Genomic DNA, 25377 nt, shown 5'->3' with positions numbered 1-25377 from the left:
AGTGGGAGCAGGCGCTCATGGACAACACAACCTTCATGTAGTACTGCAACAAACAGGGTTGTGTGGGTGTCATGGGTTCTAATGCCAAGAGGCGCTTTGCCTCTGGAAATGTTTAAATGCTCAGGGTATCTACCTGGTTGCTCAACACCTGGCGGGATCTTTAAAACGCCAGGGCAGATTAACTCAGTTGCTGTTGCCTAGGGGATCACAAATGGCAGCTACACTTGGAAGTGCAACAGGGCATCTTCCTGAAATGGGGAGGACCCTGACTCTATTTATTTGCTACTCCAGAAAACGTGCAGTGTCCAGGTTTTTAATCTGTTAACGTTCCCAAGATCGTTATCCCTCAAGGTGCTTTTAGCCTCCACTGGGGCTCGGGTCTTCTCTATACATTTCTGCCTCGGTCTCCCCTGTCCAGAGTGCTGGAAATGATCAAGCTAGATTGGGCCCAGGTAATTTTAGTGGCTCTGTACTTGATAAGAAGAGTGTGGCACCCAGAACTTCTGATCTTCAGCACATGTTGTCCAATCTGACTTCCACCATGGGAGGACCTCCCATCACAGCAGTAAGGATGAGTCTTGCACCAGAGTTGCACAACCTACTCTTCCATGTGTGGAAATTAAGGGGCGACGGTTGATGGCTTATGATCTTCCTCCTGAAGTGGTTGGAGTCATTTTGGCAGCCAGACGTCCATCTACCAAATTGGTTTGCACTTGACACTGGGGCAATTTTGTTGTCTGGTGTTCTTCCCGTAACATCCCACCCTTGAATGCACAATTATCTGATGTTTTTCTCTTTAGAATATTGTTAACCCAGCAACGCCTTGCTGTAGAAACAGTTAAGGGTTGTCTTTCAGCCACTTTGGCAGTCTTATGTATACCAGATGAGCCACGCATCCTCAAGTCACCTGTTGTGATGAGTTTTTTGAAGGGACTGATCCACATATTTCTTACATCTTCCTTTGTGATGCCATTGTGGGACCTTAATTTGGTTCTTACCTTTCAGATGTGCCCTCCCTTCGGACCAATGCACAATTGTTCTTTTCACTTGCTAATCTTCACAATGGCGGCATTTCTCAATGTTGTAACTTCAGCTAGGTGAGTGAGCGAACTCCAGGTATTCTCCCCGGTACCTCCATACAGTTTATTTTTCCTGGACAAATTGGTCCTCAAGACAAAAGCAGCATGCGTTCACAAGGTAGTCACTCGCTTGCATGTAAAGCAGGTCTCACTTTGCCTGTTTTCTATGCACCACCTCATCTTTCCAAGTAGGAAGGAAGTATTTTACTACCTAGACCCGAAGAGGGTGCTGAGTTTGTGTTGATCGACCAAAGATTGCGAAGAGGATTACCAATTTTTCATCTGTTTGTCTGGAGTCAAAAAACCAAGGCAGTACAAAAGAGAATAATTTCTTGATGGATTGTTTTATGCATCAAGATCTGCTATGTGTTGGACAGAAGGCTCATCCCACCAGAGGGAAGACTGCCACCACTGCTCTGGCACACATGATACCTGTTCTGGACATTTTCTATGCTGCACTGTGGGTGTCCATGCACACATTTATGAAGCCTTGCTAGTGGAGTGGGTGTTTTGTCTAATCTGTCCTGCAGGATTTTCTGGTCTGAGCCATTTCAAAGATCCACCACCTAGGGAGGTACCGTTTTGTTATCTATCCAGAGGATGAGAAATCTGAGGCTAGAAAGCTCTCACACAGAAGAACAATTTACTTATCTTCGATAATGCCTTCCCTGGTAGAGGCTCTAAATGCAGATTCCTCACTGACCCACCTTAATCCTCTTTCTATGGAATGGACTCACACAGTCCATTAATAAGGTCCCAATCAGAAAATCTGCCCAGTCATTTGAATTTCTGTGGGCTCTGCATTCAATGGTGCAGACAGAGATCATAAACAAACCGATGTCAGCGCACATAGATGGCGCAGATGTACTGGCCCCGAAGGCGCATCTGGGGTGAGATGGATCTGAAGCGTAACTTCATGATGCAGCTGGTGGTGCGTGAGGGAATTTTTACAGAAGTTTCCGGAACTAGTCTGGCACCTGAGGAAATTTACAAGGTGCCTCTACCAGAAAAGGCGTTACTGAAAGTAAGTTGTTCTTCTGGTGTATATTGGGAGTGCAAGGTTTCTGTGTGTATTGTTAGTGCAGGTAGAGCACAGGGCCTTTGCGTGTACTGGGTGAGCAGTGTGAGTTTAGGATGAACAGTGTGCTGCTGTAGTGCATGGAAAGCAGTTTGTGAGCTCCTCGTGCGATGTGTGTCTGTGTGAGTGCAGGGTGCCTCTAGCAGTACAGTGGGAGTATGCGATTGCATGTTGAGAGGTTTGCCCATGTGCATGCACGGTAAGTGCAGCTTGAGTGGTGTTCAGGTGTGAATGCAGTGGTGTCTTTGTAGGAGTACAGACTGTGTTGTGCCTCTCTAAGTACCGTGCAGTTTGACTGCTATGCTTCTGTGAGTAGAGGAGAAGGGTCTTTATGCATATATAGTGATTTAGGCCTATGTAAATCTAGGGTGTGTGGTGTGCCTTTGTTAATGCAGGTTGACAGGAGCCTTTGTATGATTGGAGGGTGTACCTCTGTGGTTGCCAAGTATAGGATCTAGCTATATGAGTTTAGAGTGAGTTGTGCCTGTGTGAATCCGGAGTGAGTAAGTGCAGAATAAGGGGTGTACCTCTTGTTACAGTGTTGAAGCTAGTTGCTTTGACAGTGCTTGTTTAATCTTAGTCTCATCTGTGAGACTTGCAAAAATAGCTTTTATATGTCTCCTGATATTATCTTTGTTAGTTCTCTGTGTATAATGCATATCCAGGTAAGATGATATAAACATGGGGCATATAAGAAAAGCGAGCTTAAGAAATTATGTACATTACTTACAGATGTATGTATTGTTAACCTAAAATATAGAAAATATTCCCTTAGCCTCTAGTGGCGAGGCTGTTGGGAATATAGATGCTTGTGTAATGCATATTTAAGCAAGACACTATAAACGTGGGCAAGAAGTAAAAGGTGTGAGCTTGAAGAAGATTTACATATCGCCAAGTTAAAAAACAAAAAACAAAGAAACAATGTTGTCAAGGCCTTTAGCAGGAATCTTATGGCGGTGCGAGTCCTGGTATTCCATTTATCCACTGTGTACATTTCCTCTGCCAGGTCAAGTGAATCAGAAGCTAGACTTGTCTTTCCCCCTAAATGTTTCCCTTTCAAGTGTTCTGTTGCCAGGCTGAAATCTCCCTCCTTTCCTCGGCAGTTGTTTGGGTTTGTGGAGCGGTTCGGTGGGGCGGCCCCAGTGGTGGTCAGCAAGGAGAGCCAGAAGACAGCGGGCTTCCAGCGCTTCCTCCAGGGCCTGCACCAGAAGGCCAGTGGGGAAGGTGAGTGCACTTTTGTGGCTAACACCCAACAGTGGGTACAGTGTTGGCCAAGGTGGGATGAAGGGTGGGTTTGGTTGAGGCGTGCGTTCTGATAGGCTGCGGAATGAGAAAGCGGGCTTGTTTGCTGTAGTCCCAGCATCAGATAGTGGAGGAAGAGAGCGGACTGTGTTTAATGCACACCACGCGCCCACAGTTCAGACGCACATCCTGCTTGAGCTCTTCAGTGCCTGCCCTTGAGATGGGAGTAGTTAGCACAGCATTTAGATCCTACTTAACATATGTCACATGTGACGCCTTCGCAGCACATGTAATAATTACACTGCATGCATAAATTGTGCCGTCATATGCTTATTGGTATCATATTCACTTAATTATAAAGAACATACAAATAAAGATGATTAAAATATATATGTGCCACGAGACATGTGAAGACAAGGCTGTGTTTAATGTTATGTTGAAATTTGCGGCTCTCCCTTAAATACATATTTCAGAGATGATAATCTTCTTTTATTATCAAATGCATTTCTTAGTTACTTATTCTTCGAAAAAGGGGTTTTCATTACCCAGTTGAGCACATGCCTCCGAACACGACGGACTGAGGGAGATAGAATTCTTGAGATTACTTTCACACAATCAGGCTGTGTGGGCTGCCTTTTGAAGTAGTGATGAGGTAAACAAACACGCTGGGGTCGACACCTAAAGCCAAGGGTGCATTTCAGAGAAGCCAGCCACTAGATGGCAGTATAATTCACAAAATGTGAATCTCGAATAGCCTCAAATTTTAAATCTGTTGTCACAGGTAAGTAACTTGTAATAATGTTTATTTTGGACACAAGCCCATGAAACACATCACAGAGAGATGATAAAAGCAGGTGTAAATACATTATTAATTTAAAACGATAAATTACATTAACTATAGTTCATACTTCAGGCTAAAGTGCAATATTAACAACTGTGCTACTTCTAGAAGTTAAAGACAAATACATGCAGTTTTCAATGAGCATGTCAAACAAAAGTGCACAGTTTGATAGCTACATTAAAATGCTATAACGATATTCCCACTGATTTCCTTTTCCACCAGACAGCTCGTAGGTAGCCGCCAGGACCTAACACAATCAAAGTGCCACAGTCTTTCCTTAAGATTCGGTAAGCTTCTCTATAATGTTTCACACCCAAAGAGAGATAAATGGGTTTCAACCATGACCTCCTGGGTTTGTCATAAAATGGACAGGAAATTAGTCCTTGCTCTACATCTTCTATACTATAGCTGCAAAGAGAGCAAGTTTGGGATTCGGGGTGCTTAGAATCCCAGTTATAGGTAAAAGTGCTGGCCAGGAGTGTGCCTACTCTGAGTTTTAAGAACAGGGTGCGCGCTAGGGGTGATTCGTGCGCATCCTTATACATGTCTAGTTTAGGAGTGGGTTTGAAAAACAGAAACTCCCCAACCAGCCTGCCTGCCTTTGCATTCTGATGGTAGGATCAATCAGGTTGGACCAGTATTTCTCTTTGATAACTGCATTGGTGGTGTTGTTTTAGGCAGGGGTTAAACCAGTATGTGCCCAAAGCCCAGCATTTCCAGTTGTTGAATATAATGGAACCCCGGTATAGAACCTCTGTTCCCTATACTAATGACTTTCTCTAATTCCAATTTATACGAGGCCAGTTCCGGTGTGGACCCTAATCTAGCCAGAAAAGTAGCGCCTTTAACCTGGCCAGGTCTCCAATCCTTTTAAGGTATCAAAGAATATCGGGACAGTCGAGGTGGTACTTTTGGCAATTTGAACAGTGATTTTATGAGTTGGTTCTCTTTAGAAATCAGCCCACTCAAATTTCCTAGACCCCGAATTTCTGCACCATAAAGGGAAGCAGATTGCACTTGGCCCCGTAGATCTCGATATGAAGGAGGGACTGTTCTGATTTTAATATTTTGGGCCTTCAATGTTGTGTATTTGTCAATCTTAACTTCCAGGTAATCATAATTACCCACCTGTTGGAGTTCAGCCCCTCTCATATGGAATCCCTCGTTAAAGGATCCATGTGCTTTCAGGATCATTATCTTTGTTTTGGAAGAGTTTTCTTCCAGTCCACGAGAGTCACAGTAGTCAGAGAAGCTGTTCAGGGGGTTCTGTACCCCGATTGGAGCGCAGGATAATAGCACTGAGTCATCCGCAAATAACAGTGCAGGAATTAGCAAGCCCCCCAAGGTTTGGGCAGTTGTGGATAGAAAGTTCCACATCATTTATGTAAAAGGAAAACAGGATGGGGCGAGCACACATCCCTGTCGCACACTGCATTCAATGCATATAAGGTCAGCGAGCTCTCCCCCAGCCTCTCCACGTTACTTGGGCAAAATTCCCTTCATTAAGCCTGATGAGACTATCCAGGAAGCTAGGTTCTACATCCATTCTTTCCCGGGAGGGCCAGAGTTGGTGTTTGGGGACCAGGTCATAAGTGGCCCTCAAATGTACAAAAGCTGTGTAGAGGTGGTCTTTAGAGAGCCCTAGGTGTTTCCAGTCTAAAAGATTTCATCGAAAGACCTGATGAGTGGTGCTCACTTTAGGGTGGAACCCTGCTTGAAGCGGAGATACGACTTTAGATTCATCCATCCAGTCTTGTACTCTACCAAGGACTTGGCGACAAAACACTTTCTGAAGATTGTCAATCAGACTGAGAGCTCTGGGAAGTGTTCTTTGCGTCCACTAACCAGGAAGTAGGTATATCGTCCCTTGCCCTGATTTTTATTAAAGAGTGCATTGATATAGGGTCCCAAAATATCTTGGGCTCTGAGCGGAAAAAGTCCCCTGGGACCTTGTCTGGGCCCAGGGCCTTGTTGTGGCGTAAAGATTTATTTGCGCTAATGGTTTCAACCATAGTAAATGGGGACATTTTGTCAGGAGTTGGTCTGTCCGGGTCGTGAAGAACAGCATCTTGTTCAACTATGAGAAATGCCATTTGAGAGGCTGCGGCATACATAGCCAAGAAATGTTCCTTCCACTGATTAGGTTGGACTGCATGTTCCACAGCGCTTTGAGTTAGTAGGTCTCCACTGGAAAAAATCTGCCAAAAGGATTTTGATCTTGGTTTTTAGATGCTTCTATTAGGGCTAGCCAATTTGAATCAACCCATCCTTGCATCCTTGGTGATGGTTGTTTTATGGATTGCACAATATAGCTTAATTTGATCACAATCGCCCTGTTTAATTGCCCTTATTAGATGCTTTTTGGCTTTACAACACTTCTTCGAGTACCAAGGTGACTGGTTTATTCTTCTCTTCCTAATCATCATTTCTTTGGTGGAGAGGGAATGTAGAGCCTTAAATAATTCCATGTGCAGTTTACACAGTGGGATCTCGTTAGTAGAAAGGGATCCAAGGGGGGCCCAAGATGCTGGCAAATGTATCATATATCTTTGGTAATTTGTCAGAATTAAGACATAACTTGGGCCACTTAACAGCTTGTCTATTGTTTGAATAGGGATAGGATCACTTCTAATTGAGGGACTGTATTTGTGTTGATCATAAACACTTTTTTCACTATTAACTTTAGGGGGTTATGGTCACTGTCTATTCAGATCATAATTTCCAAATGTAATGCAAACTTCCATAGATCACTGTCAATAAAAATACTGTTGACGCAACTCTGACTGTTTCTCTTTTTGAAGTGGGAGCAAGATGGTAATCCGACTTAAGTCTGCAGCCATGTCACCCAAAGGTTATAGTGAGAGCCAGTAGCTGTAATGCAGTGGATGGCCATTTTATAAGTGATTTTGCCTCCAGCCTGGGAATGCCTCTTGCCCGATCCTCCTCCTCATGTATGGCTGTTAAGCCTACTAGGGGCTCAAATGTTTTCTTAAGGTCACCTGCAAGCACTACAGGTGATTTGTCAAGGCAATTGGTGAGGTGATTGACCAGTAGTTTTAGTGTAGATGGATCAATGTTCCTATACATAGTTTGGTTGTTGACGTTATAAACCTTTACCCTGTGTCTGTTTTTTCCACTCATACTCGAGCCCAAGATTTCTTTGATGTTGAGCTCTGATATTTTTATGGTGCCATCTTGCATATTTTTAACCCAAATCAGTAGCCCGCCCGATAGACGACCCGCTTTCTGGTCAATGGTATAACAAGGGATGGTCATGTATATTGATGGCCTTGTCCTTACACCCATAGTCTAAAACACGGACACATACCTTAAAGACACAAAAGATGTACTGCGTCTTTTAAAAGATAGACCTTTCGATCCTGCAAATAAAACACTGTTGGTTCTGGATGTGGAAAGCCTGTATACCAGTCTCCCTCACTCTGACGCTTTACGCATAATCGAGGAGGTCATTTTTTAAAATATAGATTGGGACTACCATACACCACATAACGTGGTTATGGAATACTGTTTCTGGGCCTTAACAAATCGACCAGGAGGTAAGGCACATAATATACGCCACCTCAAACTCCGCTTTTTTAACCATACCGCCTCTATGAGACATATTAAATTAGTAATACCACCCAGGGGCAGGTATTTTTAACGCTACTAAGACCCCACCACTCCTATCCCTCTCAAAATTCACATTGATGAAACTACAACAGTGTTTGCAAGTATTCCGTCGGTCCTAGCACGCCCCGTTCCACAGCAGAACGGGAGGAAACCCAATGATGAAGCATGCTATCAAGCGGGTAACCCTGGTGGGTGAGGGTTTTCCACACAAAAAATCCCCTTTCACCCCCGTAGAAGCTCCTTTGGGCTCCTTTTTGTAATTTGACTTTATTTTTAGAGCCAAAAGATCTTTGTTGCAGGTAAGTATAGTTGTAAGTTGATATCAAGCATATATATCAATTGTACTTTTTTAGGTTTTGCAGATAAAACAGCTTACAGGTAAGTAACACTTCTCAATTTCAATAGTTGACACTGCAATTTCTCATAGGAACCAATGCAGTCCTAGGGGAGTAAAAGTCTTAGCACAGTTTACAGGTAAATACTCGAGTTACGATACCAGTCTTCTCGGGTTAGGATGTCCACAGATCGAAGTTCAAGTTGACTCCAAAAGTGCTCCTCCAATAATACAGGGCCAGCTGGCTGCAGAGGTCAAAGTTGGTGTTGGGCTTTCAATGGAATCCTGTGAGGACTGGGAGCTCTTGGAGAAGAACTGCTCGCAGGTGAGTACCTGTTACTTCAGGGTACAGACCTGGGGGCTTTAGGTGAGCATCTTGGGGGGGCCACAGGTCAGCACCAAACACACACCTTCAGCGTGACAGGGACGGCCAGGTGCAGGGTGCAAACACATCGTCGGGCGCCCAATGCTTTCCAATAAGGGAACCTTGGGGGTCACAAAGATGCTGCAGGCTGAGTCCAGGGGGTCGTTGCAGAAAACCAAAAGCTGGACAAGGAGGAAAGATGCCCACTGGATGTTGCTAGGCCGTTGGTCGGATTCTCCAAGCCCAGGGGGGCTGCACGTGCAGGGGTAACTTTGGGCGTCAGGAATCTTTGTGGGATCTGGTCGCAGTCAGGGGGTCTTCCGGATTTAGGCAGCAGGCATCGTCGTGTTGGCCAGGGTGTGTCAAACCAGGGTGGACTGGAGGTCAGAATTTCCTGTGGACCTTCTCTGGACCGGTGGGCCACCTGGTCATGGGCCGCAGCCGTCGGATGCAGAGTGGACAGCGCTTGCGGATCCAGGGCGGTCCTGGACTCCTTTCTGGAAGTTTATTGGGTTGACAGGGCTGCTGTCCTCATGAGTACTTGGTTCTCTGGGGGTTTGTAGAAATCGCTGGTCCTGCAGGATGCTTTGCCTTTTTGTAGAAGGAGTCTTGAAGCTGCAAACAGGCTGGTGGGGTTGTGGCCAAGTCAGTTGTCAGCTGGAGTCTTCATTGTTGGGGTTGGCTCTTCAGTCCTTCTTCTTTCTTCTTCTTGAAGTCGCCAGGAATCTGAAGAACAGGGTTGCCTCTAAATACTAGATTTAGGGGTGTTTCAGGCGTCAGAGTGCAGTAGTCAGTGGCTACTGTCCCTGAGGGTGGCTACATCTTTCCTGTGCCCAATCCCTTTGGGAAAGGGGGGCACATTCCTATATGTCCTTCTCCTCCAAAGCAAGATAGAGGATTCTGCAAGGAGGGGGTCACTTCAGCTCTGGACACTCTAGGGGTGGTCCTAGCTGAAGTGGTTACTCCTTGTTTTTCCTAATTTTCCCGCAGGACCTGCCACCAAAAGTGGGACTTGGTCCAGGGGGCAGGCATCTTCACTAGCTGGAGTGCCCTGGGGCACTGTAACATGAGGCCTGAGCCTTTAAGGTTCACCGCCAAGTGTTGTAGTTCCTGCAGGGGGGGAGGTGTGAAGCACCTCCACCCAGAGCAGGCTTTGTTCCAGACCCCAGAGAGCAAAAAGGCTCTCACCCCATGGGGTCAGAAACTTGTCTGTTAGTGGCAGACTGGCACAGACCGGCCAGCTCTACACTATAGGGTTGGGGAAAATACAAGGGGCATCTCTAAGATGCCCGCTGTGTGCTTTTTACAATAAACCCAACACTGGCATCAAGGTGGGTTTATTGTGCTGAGAAGTTTGATACCAAACTTCACAGTATTCAGTGAAGCCATCATGGAGCTATGAAGTTCGTAATGACAGACTCCCAGCCCATGTACTTATTATAGCCACACTGCACTTACAATGTCTAAGAATGGACTTAGAAATGTAGGGGCATATTGCTCATGCAGCTATGTCCTCACCTGTGGTATAGTGCACCCTGCCTTAGGGCTGTATGGCCTGCTAGAGGGGTGACTTACCTATGCCACAGGCAGTGGGTTGTAGGCATGGCCAGGGATGTGGAATTCCTATCCCGACGCCCGGGACATCTTGTTTGGGGTCAAGGGCAACAAGTTTTTATGTTTACTTTGTCCTTGGGACAAGTAGGCCCAACCCCCTGCAGCACAAACCCTTTGGCTGCCTGTTTACAGAGAGTGGAATTCTCTGCAGTTGAGGTAATGTTTCCAAAAGATAATGCTGTTCGAACTTGTATTTATGGTTCATTATTTGAAAGCCTTCATTATTAGGGTGAGTGCTGTAAATAAATGTTTTAAGGTCACACTTCACTACTGACGTTGGTTCCAGTACAAAAAATAAAAACGTGTACACACATGTTTGAAAAGTTTAGGCTAAGTATAATGCTCCCAGAATGCTCTCTGATTATATGCAAATGAAGTGTCATTTAGTAAAATGTGTTGATGCATGCTAGTATTTCCCAAAAATATTTCTAATGGAAAATCAGTGTAACCATTTTCAACACGATTATGGGAAGCATGAAAATAAAAAAACACTGACAAAGCCAACTGATCTAACATATTTTTATAAGTCTTTTAGTTTCATCAATGCGTGTCTTGTTTTGACATGGCTTTTGTAACACTTTATTGTTGTGGGAGCTACCAGGCCCTCAACATTGTAACAAACATTGGCAAAACCCCCCCAAAAAGTTTTTGAACTCTTAAAGCACACGTTGCCACCAGCGGCATAACAAAGGCCCCACAGCCGCCCTCCAGGGGGCCCCTCCAGCACAGCACCTGCCCTGAGTGAGTCTGGAGAGGGGGCTCCTCCATGTTCTTTGCAAAGGGGCACCCTCCAGTTTCGTTACGTCACTGATTGCCACTGTAGTTCCTGACACTGAACAAAACTACTTTGTGTGGCAATATGCTCCTTGTGGAAGAGCAGAATGCGATCACTCACAGTAAAGCCAGCCGAAAGAGAGAGAAATAGAAGTTTAATAAAAACAAAATGTCTTTGTTAACACCAGACCTAATTAGGGACCAAGACCCACATGTAGGTAGCTTTTTGCATGTCGCAAACAGCGACTTTCGCTGTTTGCGACATGCAAAAAGCACATTGCGATGCACAAACCCAGTTTTGCGATTCAGTAACCTGGTTACCGAATCACAAAACGGGTTTGCGACTCGCAATTAGTAAGGGGTGTTCCCTTCCTAATTGCAACTCGCAGTGCAATGTAGGATTGTTTTGTGACCGCGAACGCGGGCGCAAACCAATCGCAGTTTGCACCCATTTCAAATGGGTGCTAACACTTTCGCAAAAGGGAAGGGATCCCCATGGGACCCCTTCCCCATTGTGAATGTCACTGTAAACATTTTTTCAGAGCAGGCAGTGGTCCTGCGGACCACTGCCTGCTCTGAAAAAATGAAACGATAACGTTTCATTTTTCGTTTTTGTTATGCATCTCGTTTTCCTTTAAGGAAAACGGGCTGCATTACAAAAACAAACAAAAAAAACTGCTTTATTGAAAAGCAGTCACAGACATGGTGGTCTGCTGTCTCCAGCAGGCCACCATTCGTGAGGGGGTCGCAAATTGCGACCCACCTCATGATTATTCATGAGGTGGGCATTTGCGAAGCCCTTGCGAATCACAGATAGTGTCAAGGACACCATCCTACATTCGGATTTGCGACTCGCAATTTGCAGGTCACAAATCTGAACCTACCTACATGTGGCCCCAAATTCTTAAAGAAAGTCACAAAAGTGCACCCATGGTATATGTCGTACCCCTATAAAATATTTGTGAACTGTATTTTAGCATGGGTAAATCAATGTGTAGATTTGCTCATGTGAAAATCTATTGAGCATTTGCAAGTTCATTTTCCCTCCAGCCACTTTCTTCCCAACCCTGGAAGAAGTTCTAATTCTGCCATTGTCAGGAGTAAATGTCCAACCTTTCTTATTATGGAAAAATATTAGAGAGAAGCTGGTAAAAATCTTTAAAACATGCAGGTTAGTAGGTTTGCAGACTCAAAGGCATTCCAGCCCTGAAACTATTGCTTACTGCTTCCTCCAGCCCCAGTATGCAGATCTGCAGAAAGGTGGCAAAATAAGGAAATTGCTACAGTAGGGATTGAAACTCCAAGTATTCAAGCCCTACTATGGTAGTAGCCCTGGCATAATCAGAGAGGCTATTAATTGCTGCCATAATTTGTCGCCACACTACATGGCACCAATGGGACAAGTAGATCTTTTTACAGGACAAGTAGATTTGAGAAGCAACCTGTCCCCTGGACAAGTAGATATTTTAATAAATTCCACACCCCTGCATGGCACCCAGAGAGGGATGCTATGTTGACTTTACCATTTTCTCTCTACCAGCACACACAGGCTGCAATGGCAGTGTGGATGTGTTTGGTGAGGGGTCCGCTTAGGGTGACATAAAACATGCTGCAGCCCTTAGAGACCCTCCCTGGTCACAGATCCTTTCATACCACTGGTACCTTTTAAAAGGGGTGTAGCTGTGTGCCAGGGGTGTGCCAATTGTGGAAACAATGGTACAGTTTAGGGAAAGAAAACTGGTGCTGGGGCCTGGTTAGTAGGATCCCAGCACACACGCAGTCAAATCAGCATCAATATCAGGCAAAAAGGGGGGTGGGATAGACATGCCAAAAAGGGCACTTTCCTACACTCATGGCCTCCTGCATCCTGCTGGTGACACATGTTGGATGGCATATGCGGGCTCTGCAGTAGGACCTGAAGTTCCAGTGGGCGCAGCATGAGGGGAATCTCTCTGACATGGTCTAGATCTCAAAAGGAACTATGCAAGATCTGCAGTGGTGGGTAACAAATCGCTATTGGGTCATAGGCAGATCCCATTCCCTTTCCCCAACCAGATCTTTCAGTAGTGACACTCCTGGGATGGGGCGGCCATCTGGGAGAAGTGGAGATCAGAGGTATCTGGTCTCCGGTGTAATCCGGACTCCAAATCAACCTGTTGGAGCTCAAAGCAATGCATCTAGCATTAAAAGCATTTCTTTCCTCTGTCAGAGGGAAGGCAGTGCAGTTGTTCACAGATAACACCACCGCCTTGCAGTACTGCAACAAGCAGGGCATGGTGGGGTCGTAGACCCTTTGTCAATAGGCTTTGCACCTCTGAATGTGGCTGGAACAGCAGATCATATTCCTGGTGGTTCAACATCTGGCACCCATACCACATCTGCCCAGACTTCTAAAAAAAGATCAAGAACGAGCGGGCCCTAGTAATACTTGTGGCTCCGGACTGGGTACGGAGAGTCTGCTACCCCGAGCTGCTGTTCATGTCTATCGAGCCTTCAATCAGACTGCCTCTTCAGGAGGATCTTCTGTTGCAGAAGCAGGGGAGGGTACTGCACCCTAACCTGTCCACTTGCTGCCTTCTTGCGTGGAGACTGAGTGGACGCAGTTGACAGCTTTTGACCTTGCTCCTGAAGTCTGTAAAGTAATCTTGGCAGCCAGGCAGCCCTCCACCAAAATGGTATGCGCCTGTCGTTGGAAGAAAGTTGCGGCATGGTGCACAGACAGGTCTGTTGACCCTCATTCTGCCCCTCTGTCTGAGGCCCTGATATTTATCCTTTCTCTTACCCAGCAGGGCTCTGCTGTGGGCACTCTTACAGGTTATTTGTCTGCTATTTGTGCTTTTTTGTGGTTACCTGATCAATCTTCTTTCTCAAAGGTCTTACACATGTCTTGCCTTCATTTCCATTCATTATGCGCAGTGGAATCTGAATTTGGTTATTACATTTCTGATGTGTGCTCCCTTCAAGCCGCTCCACAGTTGTCCTCTCAAGCTTCTCACTTTCAAAACAGCCTTCTTTGTGGCCCTGACATGTCCCCATAGAGTGAGTAAGCTGCAGGCATTGTCATCTAAGCTGCCCTCCCGTTCCATCTGTTCTGACAAAGTGGTGGTACACACTAGTGCCTCCTTTTTGCCAAAAAATGGTTACGCCCTTTCATATAGGTCAATCCATCACCTTGCCTACTTTTTACACACTCCTACATCCTTCTAAGTAAAAGGAGAGACTCCAATATCTAGACCAAAAAAAGAGCTTTGGCGTTCTACCTTTATTGTACAAAAGAGTTACGGGTGGATGACCAACTCTTTGTAGGTTATGTGGGTGCGAAGAATAGTCTGGCAGTGCAGAAGTGGATCTTCTCCAGATAGGTTGTACTCTGCATTAAGATCTGTTATGCACTGGCCAAAACGCAAGCCCCCTGAGGGTTTGAATGCGCATTCTACCTGAGCTAAGTGTGACCACTGGTTAGCATGTAGAGTTCCAGTCCTTGATATCCGTCAGGCGGAAATGTGGGCATCTCTGCACAGGTTTGCCAAACACTACTGCCTGGACTGTCAGGTTCATAGGGATGAGCAGTTTGTCTATTCGGTCCTGCAGGTCTTTCTAGTATGAACTTGGTTCGCAGACACCACCTCCTGCTATAATATTGCTTTGGTATCTATTCTAAGACAATATCTAGTTGCAGATTCCTTACCTTAAGTACTCCCTTCTCAGGGCCTTAGTTTTGATGCACCAGTCGTCAGTTACCTTATAGCCCCCTGCTTCTGCTATTGAAAGTCGTGAAAAGAAACTGACTTCAGCGAGCCAGGGTGGCACCTATATAAGAACTGCAACATCATATCTGGCGTGGACGATGATGGACACTGAGCCGATTGATGCCACCTATTGGCTGGAAGGGGTACTGCTCTCGAAAATCTCTGGATGCAGTCTGACTCTTGGGGGGTAAATTCAAAGATAAGGAATCTGCAACTAGATTTTATCTCCACTAGATAAGGTGTTACCGAAGGTAAGTAACTTGTTTGTCAGACTTAAATTGCCACTTTCCTGTAGATCCAAACGTTGAGTCAAAATAACAGGGGACCCACCAGTATCCTCCCTCTTCAACATTGTCAACACGAGAAGGCACACAAAAGATGTCTGGTTGGAGTCACATAGCTCGCCTCACCAACTGAAGGCTCTCTTGGGTTTTCTGCAGTCCCTCATGAGTTATGACTCTATTTTACTAAAACACGAGACTGTTGTTACTCTCTGTTGTTACGTCATATTGAATTGCATGTATTATTTTCTTTTACATGGATATTATATGAATGGTAACATTCTTCAGAAACTGAAAAAATACCCTTGAATCACTGTGGCAACAAGTGGATTGTAGTAAACACAGGCCATATCAATGGCACTGTATCTGCTAAAGCCAAGGTAATCGTTGTGAGACATTTTTCTGTTTGGTTGTCCTATCCACAGTTGTTAAAGGTCCAAACTTGGGTGGCAAGATTTTATACCTTGAACAAAACAAAGAACAACTTGTGGCCTTTATGTCAAGGCTGATCAGTTAGTATGTTGTGCTCCTGTATCCACCCCCCACCCCAAGCCCAATTATAATATTGACATATCATGCCCTGAAGATTTGGAATCAGGAGCTGATCAGTGTGTTACCAACAATGCTCTTAGAAAAGTGATTTCTTTCGTACTCCAGCAAGATTTAAATATCTCATGAGAGTGATGGACATCATGGGTGAGGTCCCTGTGCAACCTGCTTGTTATTATCAAACTACTTACCTGGAAGGAGCTCTTGACACTTGCTGCAACTCACAGTGGACTTAAGCATCTGAAGCACCATGCTTCACAGTTGCATTGCCCACTGTAGCAAGATGATTGGATTATATGGTATAACTAGGTAGTCTTACCATGGAATACCCTCACAATACCCAGTAGTGGACCTCAGATTCCTATCTCAGTCCTGGTATTGTGGCAAAGAGCAGTCTGGCTTCTTAGAGGAACATATGTAAAACATTTCACATTAACAACATGGATCATAAGTAAATGACACAGCTCAACATAAATCTGACACCAATTTAGAAAAATAGATTAGATTTTAGTCTTAATTTAGACACCAAAACCGACTTTGTAGCTTTTGTACAAAAAGAGTTGTGAATTTTTAAGTCTTTGGAAAATACAGTATTTTGCAGATTTAAAGGGCCTCCGTTGAAGTAAATAGGGAAAATAGCAGTGTGTACTCTGGCACTTCTAGGGTCAGTTCCGGGAAACCCACAGGAATTTCTGGTGCTGCGGGGACCTAGACCAAGAGTCAACAGTCAAACTTTTGTTACCTTGCCCAGGGAGGCAGGAGGCAGAGGTGACTCAGCTGTCCTTGGTGCTGAATGGGCCGCAGTGGCTGATGCATTTTACACTTTGTTGCAAAACTGGACTTGGGGTGGACTCATACTCTACCTGTCTTTTGGGGGGCAGGACCAGGAATCGACGCTTGGATCCTCACCTCCTCGTCTGGATGCAGAGGCAGTTTATAGTTGTCAATTACTGGGCTGGTAGTGCCAAAGATGCTTTGCTACTCCAGTCGAAGTCACTGTAGGAAGCTGACCTGGTGTGTGGTTAGCACCTATGGTGTTATCACCCTATACCAGGTCCAGGTATCCCCCATTAGTGAGGTGTAGTCAGTGTCTAGGAAGCCAGGCTCTCCAGATGTAGCTGTGGATGAGTAGCCAAGGCTTATCTAGGAGACATGCAAAGCTCATGCAATACCACTTATAGTCACTCAGCACTTACACACATGAAAGAACCACACAGTGTTACAAAAATAAAGGTACATTATTTTAGTGACACAAATACTATATAGGCAATCCTCTACCAACAGATGATTAAACACACTATTATATACATCTTAGTTGTCAGGAATGAGCATAGAAAGTAATAGAAAACAGTGCAATAACAATAGACAATGGTGACCCTAGGGGAAGCCCAAACCATATACTAAAAAAATTGAATGCGAATGATGGACCCCCACCCAGGTAAGTGGAATCTGTAGAGGGGAGCTGGGGAAACTAGGAACTCCAAAAGGTAGGTACCAGAGTGCCCTCCAGCGACCAGGAGAGAAGAGGTAAGTACCTGTTTTTTTCCAAACCCCCAGAGAAACTTTGTGAAAGGATTTTGCAAGACTGCAAGCAACAGAAGATGGGTCCAGACAGAAGAGGACCTGCAAATGAAGAGGACCAAGTTCAGTTCCAGTTGGAGTGTCCGATTGGGGCAAGAGCCTGTACACACCCTTCTGAGATGCAGGCCCAGGTCGACAGTGAAGACCAGGGGTCGGCTGTGCAGCACAGGAGCAGAGGAAGAGTTCCAGAAGAGATGCACTTGATGTCCCTTGTTGGAAGAAGAGTTGCAGTTCGTCAGTGGTGTGGAAAAACCACCAACAAGCCTTGGCAAAGGCAAGAGTAGCAGAAGAGAAGTTGCAGAGCTGCCGGGGTCCAGGAAAGTCCGAGGGGACTCAACCCAGGGAAGGGAGACCCAGGCATCACCCAGCAGTCAGGAGAGCAAGAAGTCATGGATGCAGCCCCCACAGGCAGCTCACAGGCAGCAGGCACAGTAGTTGCAGTGCGACCCACTCAGCACACCTGAAAAGGAGACTCACGCCGCTGGAGCAGCAAGCAGGAGACCATGCGTTACAGGGAAGGGTGCTGGAGGCCGGGGCTTCTCGGAGCCTACAGATCTCTTGGATATAAGAGACAACAAACCTTGGTAGCTGCAAGAGTCGAGGAGCACAGGGGTACTGTCCTGCAAGGAGAGGCAAAAACTCACCACCTCCAAAGTTGGACAGCTGGTAGAGGGGACCAATGGGACCACTCAAAACCACCACCTGTGTTGCAGGATCCACGCAGAGTTGCAGGAGAGAGGACTGGCCAGGCTGGTTGCCATTGCAGTTGGTGCCTGCAGGTGCAGGGGAGTGACTCCTTCACACTAAGGGAGATCCCTTCTTGCTTCTTGGTGCAGACTGAAGACTTGCAGAGGATGCACAGTTGGGGAAATGTTGCAGTTGCTGGAAGGAGCCAGAGAAACAATGATGCAGAGCGAAGTCGTCGCTGGAGCTGCAGATTGTAGGTTCCTGTGGAGTCCAGTTGCGGTTCCAATGGCTAGAAGTGAACATTGCAGAGGAGTCCTGCTGGAATCGTGCATGTCGAATCTGATGACCCGCCCAAGAGGGAGACCCTAAGTAGTCCTGGAAGGGGGATTGGTCACCTAGCAAGGTGACCACCTATTAGGAGGGGGGCTGTGACGTCACCTGCCTGACCTGGCCACTCAGATGCTCCCAGAGACCTCTGCCCACCTTGCATTCAAGATGGCAGAATCAAGTGGCCACCTGGAGGAGCTTTGGGCACCACTTCAGGGGTAGTGATGGACAGGGGAGTGGCAACTCTCCAGTTTCATGCCAGAACAGGAACATGAGGTCCCTGAACCGGTGCAGACTGGTTTATGCAAGGAGGGCACCAAATGTACCTTTCAAAGCATACCAGTGGCTTGGGGAGGCTACCCCTCCTAAGCCATGTAAAACCTATTTCCAAAGGGAAAGGGTGTTGCCTCCCTCTCCCAAAGGAAATCCTTTGTTCTGTTTTCCTGGGCTGGAGTTGTTCAAAAAGCAGGAGGGCAGAAACCCGTCTGTAGGATGACAGCAGTGTGGGCTGCCTGCAAAACTCTGCAAGCTGGTGGGCTCAAAGCTGGAGGTCCTCTAAGGAGCCCCCAGAGTGGATGCAACTAATACTGGCAACACTATTGGGGCTTGATTCCGACATGTTTGATACCAACTGTGCCTATGTTCGAAGTTACCATTATGTAGCTGGACATTGGTAGGGACCTATTAGGAATTAGGAGTTATCCCCACAGAACCATGAATCATAGAATTAGTGATTTGTTTGCACAACATTGAAGCGCTGAACAGAACAGTTTCATTCATAATTTGTAAATAACTCTGTACAGCCCCAAGAGACAGTTGTTTCACCAGACTTAGAATGTTTTAGTATCTAGAAGCAAAGAGCAATTCAAGAATACAAAACTAGTCTCTTAATAAAAGGTTGAGGTCTCTGAAGACAGTGCTTGAAGATGTCAAAGAGTTCCACTGATGCAAGGAAATTTAAGAATTCCTAGGATGTGAGGAAATTCTTTGAAATGATACTGCAGACATTCCAAGACACACATCAAAATATTTTGGAGAAAATTAGATTTGGCTTGAAGATTTTCTTGGCTGGACAGCCTGTAACACAGATAAGCCTGAACGGAGGAACACTGGTGAGTGAAGATCAATGTCCAAGCGGACGCTTCATCTCATCAACAAGGAGGAAAGCCAAACATCTGGCCACTTCTGTTGTAGACTACCAAGTCCTTGACTTGCAGTAGACCCTCAAATCCTGCCGTTGCCTTTAGTTTGATGGGGCATACTGTCACAGCTTTAGGGTTGCCTACATGGGGACAGGATTAGCTGTACTGGTGATTAAGGGCGTGCCAGAACTTGGCAGTACACATGACAGCCATAATTCTTGGTGGCTTGACTCCTGTTACTAAAGCATGCATATCATCATGAATGGCAATGCCCTGATTAAAAGGTGGCAGGGGTAGTCAATAGTGTCTATGACTAGAAGTGGATGGGAGTTGGGAGAAACACCTGCAGCAAGCCATGACAATAAGGAGGTCAAATGACAGTGTGTTTCATCTTTGTGGACCAGAAGCAAAGTGTGAAGTAGAAAAGCAAGTACATTCCATGCTGTTAAGATACTCCATCAAAAACAACGCTTGGGTTATTGAAAATTACCATATTAAAAAAAAAAAAAAGATTTAATTTGCATACGGACTCCTAGGCCGGGCTCCAGCTTCTGCAACACCACCCAAACTTCATTCCAACCCTAGCCTCAGACTCCAAGAAGTACATCTTTCTCAGTGACCTAAATTTCCACATCAATGACCCCAACAACAACACTCCTCCTCTGCAGTATGAGCACCCTCAGATTGACCCGAGATCATCCACGACCCTAAACACACCACAGGACACATGCTGGACCCCATTTTCACCTCCAGCAACCGCGTCAAATATAGCCAAATTACATAACTCACATGGACTGATCACTCCATCGTCTACTTCAGCATCTCTAGCCCCCGCACCTCCACCCCCGAGATGACTAGCACACCCCATTGGTGGTGGAACAAAATCTTATAGCGGGCAGACTCCTCAACACCTCCAATCCCGCTACTGCGTCAACCTCAAACAGGGAGTGAAAACCTTCAATGCCTGGATCACTAATTGCGTGACGGCATCGTCCCCATCAAGAGCAACATCCAGGGAAAATCCTCCAAAAAGGCCTGCTGGTACTCCCAAGAACTCAGAACAGCAAAACAAGACAGCAAACAGTGGGGAGGATATGGTGTGCCAGCGAGACACCTCAGACAGAACAACCTTCAAGACCTCCCTCAACCTGTACCACCGCCTGCCGAGAGCAACAAAGAAGACAGCCCTTGACACACCCATCAAAATCAGCGCCAACAACACTAAGGAACTTTTCAACATCGTTAATGAATTCTCCAACCCAGATGCCAGCAAAAACAACATCACACCCTCACAGGAGCTGTATGACAACCTTGCCCACTCCTTCCACAACAAGATCTCAACCATATACAGAAACTTCAAACCTCAAACCACACCTATGGACTTCCATGACAGATACGCTGTAGGAAGTTGGCTCTGTATGCACTATTTCAAAGTAAGGAATAGTATGCACAGAGTCCAAGGGTTCCCCTTAGAGGTAAGATAGTGGCAAAAAGAGATAATACTAATGCTCTATTTTGTGGTAGTGTGGTCGAGCAGTAGGCTTATCAAAGGAGTAGTGTTAAGCATTTGTTGTACATACACACAGGCAATAAATGAGGAACACACACTCAAAGACAATTCCAGGCCAGTAGGTTTTGTTATAGAAAAATATCTTTTCTTAGTTTATTTTAAGAACCACAGGTTCAAATTCTACATGTAATATCTCATTTGAAAGGTATTGCAGGTAAGTACTTCAGGAACTTTAAATCATTACACTAGCATGAATACTTTTTACATAAAACACAATAAGCTGTTTTAAAAGTGGACACAGTGCAATTTTCACAGTTCCTGGGGGAGGTAAGTTTTTGTTAGTTTTCACAGGTAAGTAAGTCACTTACAGGTTTCAGTTTTTGGTCCAAGGTAGCCCACCGTTGGGGGTTCAGAGCAACCCCAAAGTTACCACACCAGCAGCTCAGGGCCGGTCAGGTGCAGAGGTCAAAGAGGTGCCCAAAACGCATAGGCTTCAATGGAGAGAAGGGGGTGCCCCGGTTCCGGTCTGCCAGCAGGTAAGTACCCGCGTCTTCGGAGGGCAGACCAGGGGGGTTTTGTAGGGCACCGGGGGGGACACAAGTCAGCACAAAAAGTACACCCTCAGCAGCGCGGGGGCGGCCGGGTGCAGTGTGCAAACACGCGTCGGGTTTTCAATGGTTTTCAATGAGAGACCAAAGGATCTCTTCAGCGGTGCAGGCAGGCAAGGGGGGGGCTCCTCGGGGTAGCCACCACCTGGGCAAGGGAGAGGGCCTCCTGGGGGTCACTCCTGCACAGGAGTTCCGTTCCTTTAGGTGCTGGGGGCTGCGGGTGCAGGGTCTTTTCCAGCCGTCGGGAAATGGAGTTCAGGCAGTTGTGGTCAGGGGGAGCCTCGGGATTCCCTCTGCAGGCGTCGCTGTGGGGGCTCAGGGGGGACAACTTTGGTTACTCACGGTCTCGGAGTCGCCGGAGGGTCCTCCCTGAGGTGTTGGTTCTCCACCAGTCGAGTCGGGGTCGCCGGGTGCAGTGTTGCAAGTCTCACGCTTCTTGCGGGGAGTTGCAGGGGTCTTTAAATCTGCTCCTTTGAAGCAAAGTTGCAGTCTTTTGGAGCAGGGCCGCTGTCCTCGGGAGTTCCTTGTTTTTCTTGAAGCAGGGCAGTCCTCTGAGGATTCAGAGGTCGCTGGTCCTTTGGAAAGCGTCGCTGGAGCAGGTTTCTTTGGAAGGCAGGAGACAGGCCGGTAGGACTGGGGCCAAAGCAGTTGGTGTCTTCTGTTCTTCCTCTGCAGGGGTTTTTCAGCTCGGCAGTCTTCTTCTTCTTGTAGTTTCAGGAATCTAAATTCTTAGGTTCAGGGAAGCCCTTAAATACTAAATTTAAGGGCGTGTTTAGGTCTGGGGGGTTAGTAGCCAATGGCTACTAGCCCTGAGGGTGGGTACACCCTCTTTGTGCCTCCTCCCAAGGGGAGGGGGGTCACATTCCTATCCCTATTGGGGGAATCCTCCTTCTACAAGATGGAGGATTTTTAAAAGTCAGAGTCACCTCAGCTCAGGACACCTTAGGGGCTGTCCTGACTGTCCAGTGACTCCTCCTTGTTTTTCTCATTATCTCTCCTGGACTTGCCGCCAAAAGTGGGGGCTGTGTCCAGGGGGCGGGCATCTCCACTAGCTGGAGTGCCCTGGGGCTTTGTAACACGAAGCTTGAGCCTTTGAAGCTCACTGCTAGGTGTTACAGTTCCTGCAGGGGGGAGGTGTGGAGCACCTCCACCCAGAGCAGGCTTTGTTTCTGTCCTCAGAGAGCACAAAGGCTCTCACCGCATGAGGTCAGACACTCGTCTCTCAGCAACAGGCTGGCACAGACCAGTCAGTCCTGCACTGAACAATTGGGTAAAATACAGGGGGTATCTCTAAGATGCCCTCTGTGTGCATTTTTTAATAAATCCAACACTGGCATCAGTGTGGGTTTATTATTCTGAGAAGTTTGATACTAAACTTCCCAGTATTCAGTGTAGCCATTATGGAGCTGTGGAGTTCGTTTTTGACAGACTCCCAGCCCATATACTCTTATGGCTACCCTGCACTTACAATGTCTAAGGTTTTGCTTAGACACTGTAGGGGCATTGTGCTCATGCACATATGCCCTCACCTGTGGTATAGTGCACCCTGCCTTAGGGCTGTAAGGCCTACTAGAGGGGTGACTTACCTATGCCACAGGCAGTGGGAGGTTGGCATGGCACCCTGAGGGGAGTGCCATGTCGACTTAGTCATTTTCTCCCCATCAGCACACACAAGCTGGCAAGCAGTGTGTCTGTGCTGAGTGAGGGGTCCCTAGGGTGGCATAAGACATGCTGCAGCCCTTAGAGACCTTCCCTGGCATCAGGGCCCTTGGTACCAGGGGTACCAGTTACAAGGGACTTACCTAGGTGCCAGGGTGTGCCAATTGTGGAAACAATGGTACATATTAGGTGAAAGAACACTGGTGCTGGGGCCTGGTTAGCAGGGTCCCAGCACACTTCTCAGTCAAGTCAGCATCAGTATCGGGCAAAAAGTGGGGGGTAACTGCAACAGGGAGACATTTCTTTACACAAGCCCCCCCCAGCCCACAGGCCAGGAGACTCAGCCAAAGCTGGGAGAGGCTTCCTAGTCTGTCAGGCGAGGAAGAGTAGAGGAAATAGGCTGGTTTGTTGCAGGGCCTACTCTGCCTTACATCCTCCTGTTCAGGTCATTCCCTCTGGGGAACTGACCCACTTCCACAGTGATAGGACCTAGTCTGAACTGCCTCTTGTCTGTGCTTTTTATGTCTTCACCCATTCTCTCTATTTTGGGGTTAGAGGTATCCACCTCTGCTAATCTTATCTTAGCCAGGGTCACCCCTAGCTTACCCAAAGAGGTTACCCAGAGCTGGAGTAACCCCACCATGACCAACAGGGTCAGGGGGCCTAACTTGCTATTTGGCATGGGGTCAGACCACCATGCCAAGGATAGTGCAGCCATAAAGGCTAACACCCAGCGAGGCCACTGACAGCTGTCAGTGCCCAGAACCACACCTTTAGCTCTTCACCTACAAGGGAAGGGGCTAAGTTACAGGCTTCTTTGGGTTCAGGGTGCCTGTCTGCTGTATTAGAGTGGGGGGTTACCACATCTTGTAGTAAACACCCTTCTTCCACTCTTTCTTCTGTTAGCCGAGGAGCCACCCACTCAGGCTGAACAGTTGCCTGACTAGCCAGGACTTCTTGTGGGTCAGGTTGGACTTTACCAGTGCCACTTTTGGAGTTCTCCCCTACTGGAGCAGAATCTCCTTGGCTTGCTGGAACCTTGGCTAAAGGTTGTCCACCCTTCCTACACTGTTTTCTTTTCTTTTTCTTCTGGGGCCTACTTGCATTTACTGCAGAGGCAGGAACTCCAGAATCCTTGGGAGAGGACTGGCACTGGACCAGTGCCTCTCTTGGGCTCTGACTAACCTCTGGGTAGTCATTTCCAAGGAGACAATCAAGGGGGAGGTCTGTACTGACTACCACCCTTCTCCAGCTAAAAGTCCCACCCACTTCTATGGGCACAAAAGCCACAGGCCTATCAGTGACCCTGTCTGGGCTAACTCTTACTCTGGCAGTCTCACCTGGGATGTACTGGTTTGAGAACACCAGCCTGTCATGCACAATAGTGTGACTGGCACAAGTGTCTCTCAGGGCAGTGGCTGGGATTCCATTCACCAGTAGGTGGTGGAAGTGTCTACTTCCCTCTGGAATCTCCAACTCACCTGTTGGGCCCTTTTTCCAGTTGAAGGCTATGAAGACCTCCTCATCTGAGGAGTCATCCCCAATGGCTACACTGGTCACCCCTGGGATTTTGCTAGGGGGTTTGTTTTTGGGACAAGAAGTGTCCTTGGTGTGGTGCCCTGTCTGTCTACAGTTATGGCACCATGCCTTAGTGGCATCCCAGTTCTTACCCTGGTACCCACCTTTGTTTTGGGTTGTGTCTCGGGGCCCACCCACCTGGTCTGGTTTTTGGGGGCCTACAGAGGACTCTTTTTCTTTGTTTCTAGTGTCACCCACTTTCTCCTGAGGAGGTTTTGTAACCCCTTTCTTTTGGTCACCCCCAGTGGAAGTTTTGGTTACCCTAGTCTTGACCCAATGGTCTGCCTTCTTTCCCAATTCTTGGGGAGAAATTGGACCTAGGTCTACCAGATACTGATGCAACTTTTCATTGAAGCAGTTACTTAAAATGTGTTCTTTCATAAACAAATTATAAAGCCCAACATAGTCATGCACTTCATTTCCAGTTACCCAACCATCCAGTGTTTTCACTGAGTAGTCTACAAAATCAACCCAGGTCTGGCTCGAGGATTTTTGAGCCCCCCTGAATCTAATTCTATACTCCTCAGTGGAGAATCCAAAGCCCTCAATCAGGGTACCCTTCATGAGGTCATAAGATTCTGCATCTTTTCCAGAAAGTGTGAGGAGTCTATCCCTACACTTTCCTGTGAACATTTCCCAAAGGAGAGCACCCCAGTGAGATTTGTTCACTTTTCTGGTTACACAAGACCTCTCAAAAGCTGTGAACCATTTGGTGATGTCATCACCATCTTCATATTTAGTTACAATCCC

General features: G+C 46.7%; 1 protein-coding gene across 2 annotated transcripts in view; it reads left to right on the top strand.

Annotated features, from left to right (window-relative positions):
• Nucleotides 1–25377, top strand: part of DDX11 (DEAD/H-box helicase 11) — a 593235-nt gene that overhangs the window by 364413 nt on the left and 203445 nt on the right. For both annotated transcript variants that reach the window (XM_069228147.1, XM_069228146.1), the window contains one exon: nucleotides 3261–3381. In XM_069228147.1, coding sequence (XP_069084248.1) covers nucleotides 3261–3381 — 121 coding nt within the window. The remainder of the gene's footprint in view (nucleotides 1–3260; nucleotides 3382–25377) is intronic.

Source organism: Pleurodeles waltl, chromosome 4_1 (genome assembly GCF_031143425.1).
Source record: "Pleurodeles waltl isolate 20211129_DDA chromosome 4_1, aPleWal1.hap1.20221129, whole genome shotgun sequence".
Classification (NCBI taxonomy): domain Eukaryota; kingdom Metazoa; phylum Chordata; class Amphibia; order Caudata; family Salamandridae; genus Pleurodeles; species Pleurodeles waltl.
The sequence above is the reverse complement of the archived record's forward strand: the minus strand, read 5'-3'. Positions and strand labels throughout refer to the sequence as shown.